The sequence below is a fragment of the Hipposideros armiger genome, unplaced genomic scaffold (assembly GCF_001890085.2).
Source record: "Hipposideros armiger isolate ML-2016 unplaced genomic scaffold, ASM189008v1 scaffold_704, whole genome shotgun sequence".
NCBI classification, from domain to species: Eukaryota; Metazoa; Chordata; class Mammalia; order Chiroptera; family Hipposideridae; genus Hipposideros; species Hipposideros armiger.
This window is the reverse complement of record NW_017732054.1, coordinates 727,795-736,431: the sequence shown is the minus strand read 5'-3', so window position 1 is coordinate 736,431 and position 8,637 is coordinate 727,795. Positions and strand designations below refer to the sequence as shown.

The 8,637-nt window shown below is 38.7% G+C and overlaps 1 protein-coding gene across 2 annotated transcripts in view; it reads left to right on the top strand.

The window, feature by feature from the left end:
* Window positions 1-7,781, top strand: part of RPP40 (ribonuclease P/MRP subunit p40) — a 16,367-nt gene extending 8,586 nt beyond the window's left edge. For both annotated transcript variants that reach the window (XM_019627070.1, XM_019627071.1), the window contains exons 3-8: window positions 1,333-1,401; window positions 2,054-2,149; window positions 2,864-2,989; window positions 5,705-5,900; window positions 6,027-6,161; window positions 7,249-7,781. In XM_019627070.1, coding sequence (XP_019482615.1) covers window positions 1,333-1,401; window positions 2,054-2,149; window positions 2,864-2,989; window positions 5,705-5,900; window positions 6,027-6,161; window positions 7,249-7,447 — 821 coding nt within the window. In that variant the 3' untranslated portion in view covers window positions 7,448-7,781. The remainder of the gene's footprint in view (window positions 1-1,332; window positions 1,402-2,053; window positions 2,150-2,863; window positions 2,990-5,704; window positions 5,901-6,026; window positions 6,162-7,248) is intronic.
* Window positions 7,782-8,637: the final 856 nt, after the last annotated feature.

Sequence of the window (8,637 nt, the reverse complement as noted above, 5' to 3'; positions counted from 1 at the left end):
GGCTGCTGGCCGCTCACGCTGGCTGCTGGCTACATACGGTAGCCCATGGCAACCCACTGCCACGGGGGCTGCAGCCTACACTGCTGCCGGCGACTCAGGGCAGCACAGCTCCAGGTTGAGCTGTTGTTCAGCATCTTAGCTGTGGAGGGCAGTGTCACTGACCCTCATATGTGGGATCCGAACCGGGCCCTCTGGCGTCCCAAGCCAGTTCTTAACCATCATGCCACTCGGCCGGCCCTAGGTGGTGGTTTCTGATGACATTTGTCCACAAATGTCACTTAGGGATGTTGTAACATGAAGGCATCCCTCATCTTAAAGATTAGTGAAGAGGAAAGTCTTTTGATGTGTATATTCAGATACGGTGCTATTGTGTGTGCAGCTGCAAAGAACACTGTGCTCCCAGTAGTTCCCACAACAGATGTCTGAAAGGTTGGCTTCCTGAGGCAACCACAGCAGCTGTTCACAGTGGTTTGGTGTCTTCTGCTTAGACTTGGTGACTCTCACCCTCTGCTCACCGCATTCCCAGTCATGTCTGCTGGGTGGATTGGTTCATTCCAGTCATAGCCTAGGAGTCACTTATTTGAAACTATTTCAGAAAGTCTTAGGGATCCCACCTTCACACCATAAGTTACTATGCTTATGAGTAAGTAAGCCACTTACTTTGCTTGCTGTAGTACCCGTGTTTGTCCTCTCCAATGGAGAATCCTAGTTCTTGGTAGCTCCTCTCATTCTGATGTTGCTGGGGCTCCTTATGAAGCTGGACGTCCTGTCTTTGGTCTCATTGACATTATTCCTTTCATCTGTTTTGAAGTTTGATGCTACTTTGTTAATAGTGTGGACACTGGCTACAGTAGGAACTTTTATATCGTATCCAATTGAAACCCTTGCAATAACTCAATGAAATGGGCCTATGATCCCCATTTTACAGGTGAGGAAATTGAGGCTGGGAGAGATTGAGTAGTTTTCTTAACTTCATGCAAGTTCCTGGCACATTTTGAATTTTAACCGGGAACTCTGCCTCTCAGTTGTGTCCACTTCCCTGTTATTCCACTTTGTGCCTCTCTGCCAGCATCCCTGAGGCACACTGCATCCTAAGTCCATTTTCTGCTTGATGGTAGTCAGCTTATACAAACAGGTCTTGGGCAGGGGGTTGAACTAACTGCTTGGCCTTTCATGTTCTCCAGGTTACCATTGGTAGGTTTACTGAGTAAGCTGGAACAGCGATCTGAACGATTTATTATCACATAAAAATAATCCATTAACTTTTTGCAGGTGTGATTTTTTTTTTTATTGTCTTGTCTTAATTTCTCCTCTGGGCTCTTTGTCTTACAGGTTCGTGCTATGCACTAACATACAATACAAACATTGATGAAGATAATACTGTTGCCCTGCTGCCAAATGGTAACACCACTCAGTTTTTTTCTTTTTTGTTTAATTATAAAAGACATACTGTAAAAAAAAAAAAAGAAAACAAATCATACAGATGTATATAAAGTGAAGGTTCACCCCTTTCATCCCCATTCCGCCAAACTCTCTTCCTTTCTCAGAAGGGACTGGTGTTAACAGGTAAATGTCCATTCTTCTAGACATTTTCTGTGAATTTATAAACACTCGTAAAGGTGCTTCTTTTCTGTAAACAAATTACATCATATATTGTTTCTCAATTTGCTTTTTTCCTAAGCTTTATATAATAGACATTTTTCCATATCAGTGCATATAGTTCTAATTTACTATTTTTAATGTCTTGAAGGTATCCCAAAGAAGGGGTATACAATGGCTTATTAATTCCCTTCTTTAGTAGAAATTTAGATAAATTTCTAGTTGCAGTATTGTAAATAATAACTTTGTATGTATAATGTATAAACAATACCTTTGTATTATAAATAAGATATATGCATTTATAAGTAATATCCTTATATTAATAAATAAGATCTTTGTATGCAATTTATTGCACTGATACCTAACTGCTCAATTTGCCTTGCTTTCTTTTAGTCAGTGAACATAAGTCATATTTTTGACATCTCTTTTATGAGAATTATTATTTAATTTATAGGGAAACTAATTTTATCACTGGATAAAGACACTTATGAAGAAACTGGACTTCAAGGTCATCCATCTCAGTATTTTGGCAGAAAAATAATGAAATTTAGTAAGTATTATGTTTGCTCTAACAGTTTCTAACAAGGTAGTAATCTTGTAGCAATGTAAATTTAAATGTTTGGATTGCCTCTGTTCTCACTGTTCAGAGAAAGTATGGGTTTTTCTTGTATTTAAAGCTTCTGACTCAAGGGGCTCTTGGTTGGACCTAAGAGATAAGATAAGATAATGCTGTTGTGCCTATTTCTCTTCAGCTGTAGGCTGCGTCTTATAAAGATCATAGAATTGAATGGTCCATTAGATATTTATGTTTTGGGTCAAAAATTCAAAATAATGAACCCAAAGTAAAAGTCTACAACTTGTTCTTAATAACAAATTGCCTTTGGTTTTCCTAAGTCTCTGTGATTACAAGTAGAAATTTACTTCTGAATGAAGGGATGTGGGTCTGCTAGCAGTATCTGGCTTGAGCATCCAGTAGTGAAGGCTGCTGCATCCATACTTAGAGTTGACCTCCCAAAGACCTCTGCCCTAGGTCTTTGACCTAGGAAAATATGAATTAAAAACATTTTTTATTAGCTCTCAATGCTAGAAATGCCCATTAAAGGCAAAGTTTTGATTTGGTAATCCAAAAAGAGTGCAAGAACAAAATAATTTTTACTATCCATAAAGTTCCCAAAAATTCTGATTCTTTTAATATAACACTTTTTCCACAGTGCAAACTATGTATATATGAATGAAATATTTATTCCTCTTTTCATTTTTTAAGTTATTTCCATTGATTTGATGGACTTATCCTTTAAGCCGGATTCTAAGAAGTATCAAAGAATATCTTGGTCCTTCAAAGAAAAGAAGCCATTGAAATTTGATTTTCTTGTGGCTTGGCATCATACAGGTATGAAGATAAATTATGAGATAATTAGTTATTTTTGAAATCTAATTGTTAATTAAAGGGGAATAATGGAGAATTGAATAATTCCCTATGGTCAGGGATAGTATGTACATATACGTGTAAACATTATTAAGGAAGCAGCTTTTGCCCCTCTGACACCGAGAACCATAGTTCAGGATGCTCTATGTATGCAGCCATCTGCCTCCATGTCCTTGGGTTATATGTAGATCCAGAGAGCTTGAGAGTGGCTGCAGAGCAGCTAATGTTTATCTGTTTCTCCCCTTCCTTCCCCAGCTTATCTTAAACAACCTTGGATGTAATGTTTTAAAATAATACCAACTATAGTTATATATACAAACTTCTTATTCATTATTGCACAGTAATAATCAGGCATACCAGTAAAGGTTAGATTAAATTTGTTGCAATTTTTAATTGATTAGAACACTAAATTTAATTCAAAGTTTCATGGCCACCAAACATATTAATCTACTGTATTTGCCGGCGTATAAGACGACTGGGCGTATAAGATGACCCCCTAACATTTCCACTCAAAATACAGAGTTTGTTATATACTCGCCGTATAAGACTCCCCCTCTTCCGCACCCCTTCCACACACCAAATAAAAGGTAAAACAATATCAGATTTGATTTCAACATTTTAATTTATATTCAAATGCTTATGACATGCAGGAAAACTGTCACAAGGCTGTATGTAATCAAACATATACATAAAACAGTGCAAGTTTATTACCGGTAAACATACCGGTAATTCACTAAAGAAAACACACTCTATAGACTGGTACCGTAGATTTTGCGAGTGTGGTAAAATCGCATAACAGCAAAATCGCATAACAGCCGAGCATACACCCAGCAGCGCTGCTGATGCCTGAACGGTATGTGGAATGAAGTGGGCGGGCATCGGGAGGCCACTATGGCATGGGGCAAGCACTATGGGCAGTCTATCTGAAGTGTACCTGGCGTATAAGACGACCCCCCACTTGGAGGCATATTTTTCAGGGCCAAAAAATCGTCTTATACGCCGGCAAATACGGTACTTAACAATTGCCATTGCCTTATCCTTTTAGAAAGGTGTTTTTGGCCCATCGCAAGATTATAATGAATCTGATCATCACAACTCTGATGGTGTAGTACTCTCTCTTTTGGAGACTAGGGAAGCACATAGGTCCATTTTGGAGATATGCCCATCTGTCTTTCCCTCATGGGAAATTCCTGGTCACTGAGTGCTCCAGGTTGCTTGAATGAGTCCTGGGTATGTAATAATTCAGTGCTTCTCCTTCTACTTATGGTAGAGATGCAAGAAGGCAGAGAGGTGGACTGACATTCTAGTCACATGAAGTCTTCATTGAGGACCATCTGTGCATTGGGTTCTGGAGGGCTCTGTGTTCCTAAGATTCCTAATTATTTTTAAGAGCTTTTCAGGAACTATGAAAGGTGAGATTTTACCCTAGTGGCAGGCTAAGAAGTTAGCCTGCACAGTCTCATGGATACTGGCAGAAGACATGAAACTCCTGGGTCAAAGACAAAAGACTTACAAGTTGTGATAAAAAAATATGGTGAATGTTTAAATTAAAAAAAAAAATTATTACAGTAAAACACTCATTGACATTAATCCCTCTCAAAATACTCCCCCTCGCTTCGAACACACTTGCCCCATCGTTCTTGCCACTTTCTGAAGCAGTTCTGGAAAACCTCTTTCATGAGTGTCTTTAGTTGTGCTGTGTGGCTACCTTAATGTCCTGAGTCGATTCATGTTTACCTTTCGTGGTCATTTTGACTTTGGGAAAGAGCAGAAGTTGCACAGTGCCAGATCCGGTGAATAAGGTGGATGAGGACACCATAATGTTTTTATTTGACAGAAATTGTCATGTACCAGAAGCGATGTGTGACACAGAGCATTGTCATGATGGAGGATGATGTAAAGAGGACTTCCAGAACTGCTTCAGAAAGTGGCAGGAACGATGGGATAAGTATGTTCGAAGTGAGAGGGAGTACTTCGAGGGAGATTAATGCAATGTGTCTCTTACTGTAATAATTTTTATTTTATTTAAACATTCACCAAATCTTTTGATCACACCTCGAAATTTCTCACAGAAGTATCAGTGGCCAGAATCTCAGCACTTGCACCAGTTCACCAAGTCCTAATTCCTACAGGGTGGGCCAGGTAATGCTCGCCCATGATAGTACAATGGGTTATGTTACAGGAGAGGAACCTGGAGCTTAAGGAACTCAAATCTTTTTTACTGGTCAGTAAACCTTCTGACCTTTGCCTTAGAGGAAGGTAGGGAGACATTACTTATATTAGACTAGACAGTAAGCAAGCCTGCTTTTTGCTCCAGAGGGGACCACTGTTTCTGTCATCCAAGGCTATTGGAAAATCCTTGAAGATCCATTGGATTATTGGGATTACAAAGACAGGCTTGAATGAGATTCTGTCATTCAGTTCCTTTCCCATCTCCTTTATAGTGATTGTGCAAATATGCTCCTCTTTCTGTAGAATTCACTAATTTTATTTGTACATAAGTAGTGCTTTTGGTTTTATTAAGTAGAAATTTTCTTATTACAGCAAATGATGAAACTAGTATGGGTTGAATCTGATGGGATGGGGTAGTTTTAGGGATTCACGGAATCCCTAAACAATATGTAGTTGTAATGTAATCCCATTGTAATATTCTAATGGCCTTATATGGTTTGTTTTAAGGTGTAGAAGAATCGATGATGTCATACTTTTCCAATTACCAAATTCAGGAGCATCAGCCAAAAATAGCAGTGAGAACGGTGGCAGATCTGCATTGCCCAGTGCTGCAGAGCAGTGAGCTCAGGGGAAAGCCGGAGGTGTCGTGCAGTGCTGGGGAGCTCCTCGACTGGCTGGGCGCCGTCTTCTGTAACGCTGAATTGTGCGTATGAGAGCTCCTGCATCTCGTAGGGCTCTGGCTGCCTTCTTGTTTTTAATAGGGGCTTAGTACTTTGAAAGTGATTATATGCTGGATATAAATATGTTTTCTCTTCTTTTTTTATGACAGGAATAATGAGCCTAATAATTTCATATCGACTTATTGTTGTCCTCAGCCAAGCACAGTGGTAGCAAAAGCTTATTTGTGCACAATCACTGGTTTCATACTTCCAGAGAAGATATGTCTCCTGTTGGAACAGCTGTGGTAAGAACACCTTTAGCCTTTTATATCTTGCTTGTCTGTGCCAATATGAAATTTTAGGAACAGTGCTACTGCTCTAAATTTCAGGATCCTCTCACATTTCCCTTTTTTTTCTTGCTGGGGCTCATAATATAGTAACATTATCATCTTAAATGACATAATTATCCTTGGTAATAGGAAAATATCGCCACGTACTTGGCCTTATGAAAAGACAAAGAGCAGAGCTTAACTGTGCGTCTTGAAGATAAACTCATTTTTCTTGCTTCCCCGGACCATTTTGGTGCAGTTGAAGTTACAGTGTCACTTAAGAAAATAGCAATACTCTGTGGAAGACATTATGATCTCTTTTAAATATTGGAGTTCTGCAAAATGTTTAATTTTGAAATGGGGTGCAAAAAAGGAGTTGACCATCTCTGAAGCCACATCATATCTAGGATCTGTTCCAGCTCTAACATCCTGTGAATCACTGGCATTAGTATGCCAAGGATTGTATAAAGTAGTATTAGTTTTTTATTTTGGGAAGTATTGTAGAAATAAAATGCTAAATTGTATCTAATGTCAGAAAACTCAAATCCCATATTGAAAAAACTACAAAGTAAGAATAGTGTTTGTTTTCTTAGACTTCACTTTGAAAATGTCTAAGATTGATGTCTTGAGGGTTTTCCTCTTTAAACGCAGCATTCTTTTTCACATTTATTAATTTATACTTTGATTTTCCTCAATAAGAAGGTCGAATTTTTAAAAATCTGATAAATTATTCTGCAGTGTTTTACTTAACAGAGACTCTGAAAACAGCACTATGAAAGGGAGGGAAACAATCCTTATACACTTTTTTGTTCTTTGAATCCTACATGATCTTTCACAATGAGGGCAGGAAAAGCTAAAGTTTTGTATATTTGATATTGGTTAACATTTACTGAATTCACAATATAACATCAGGAATTTAATTTGCATCTCCTAGTTTTTATAAATAAAACCTAAGGTCTAAGCTTCATTAGAACACCAGAAATATCTCTTATCCTAAGTAAGTACAAAAAATCTGAACATTCCTAAGTCTCCCTGTTTGTTAAGAATTTTTATTCTTTTTCAGTCACTACTTTGATGAACCAAAATTAGCTCCTTGGGTTACGTTGTCAGTTCAAGGCTTTGCAGACAGCCCTGTTTCCTGGAGAGAAAATGAACATGGTTTTCGAAAAGGAGGAGAACATTTATACAACTTTGTGATATTTAATAATCAGGACTATTGGCTGCAGATGGCTGTTGGGGCAAATGATGACTGTCCACCATAAAAAATACAGAATTTATAATCATGTTTGTTTATGTATATGCTTTTCAGATTTCTGAATGGTAAAAGGACTGTGTGTTCACTCAGGCTTGTATGATGGTGTCATATATTAAATAAGCATCTGTTAGCATTGTGCCCTGGACTTGTGTCCCATCCTGTGACTGCCGCTGGGCCTGTCATCCAGCGAATTGCTCACAGTTGACTTCTTCCTGTCAATATAAGCACAGGGGTATGGCTTACTACATGGTAGAGTGGGCCAGGGACCAGGGGTTATGGGACCATGTTACTCAGGCATTTGATTACTTTTTCACATAATAAAAAGATATCCTCATATCATACTTACCAGAGCCAGCCCCTGTTTTAGTGTTCATATAGTACCTTATTTATTTCTCACATGAATCCTACAAGGAAACAGGCACAGAGTATAAATAAGCTATCGACGTCATACTGCTTTGTGGACCTGAGACTTGATCTCAGGTCAGCTGGTTCCTGAGTGTGTGTTCTCACTCGCCTGCCTCTGGACCAGAAGGGATATCTGAATACTATATATTGTTAAAGAACAAGTTGAAAGAATTTTTTTTTCCAGCTGTATGGCTGGTAAGGACCAGCTTAAGACAACTAAAACTTTTGGAATACGTAGCAAAAACCACTATTTAAAATGTATCAATAAGCTGCACATAAATTCTCAAAGAATAAATAAATAAATTTTAATGGAAATAGAATCCTAAAGATGTAACTAGGGCATTGATGCCACTTTTTACACTTAGGATCTTGGCCAAACGTCAAATCGAACTTTGCTTTTCACAGCCTGGGGTGGGGCCAGGGGCAGTAGTATAGCAGACAAAGCTGAGGGCCTGCCCAAGGTAGGAGGACTAATAGGAGACCTCATAAAGTTGAGACCCCAAAAAAATACTTAGAGTACGGGTCAACCATGAATAAGCCTGTCTGCGTCCCCGTCACCTCCCTTGTTCCCCAGGACAGGAAGGAAGATTGCTTGTCCTGAGAAAAAATATCTCCCCTGAGATTATATATATATCCATCTCCTCTGAGATACATTTGTGTGTGTATATACCCATCCACAAGCAGCCCTTAACCTGGTTTGTTCACACAACCTGGGTAGTCTTAAAAAGTCTCAAGCTGGAAATCTTTGTTTCCCTTTCCCTTTCCCTTTCCCTTTCCCTTTCCCTTTCCCTT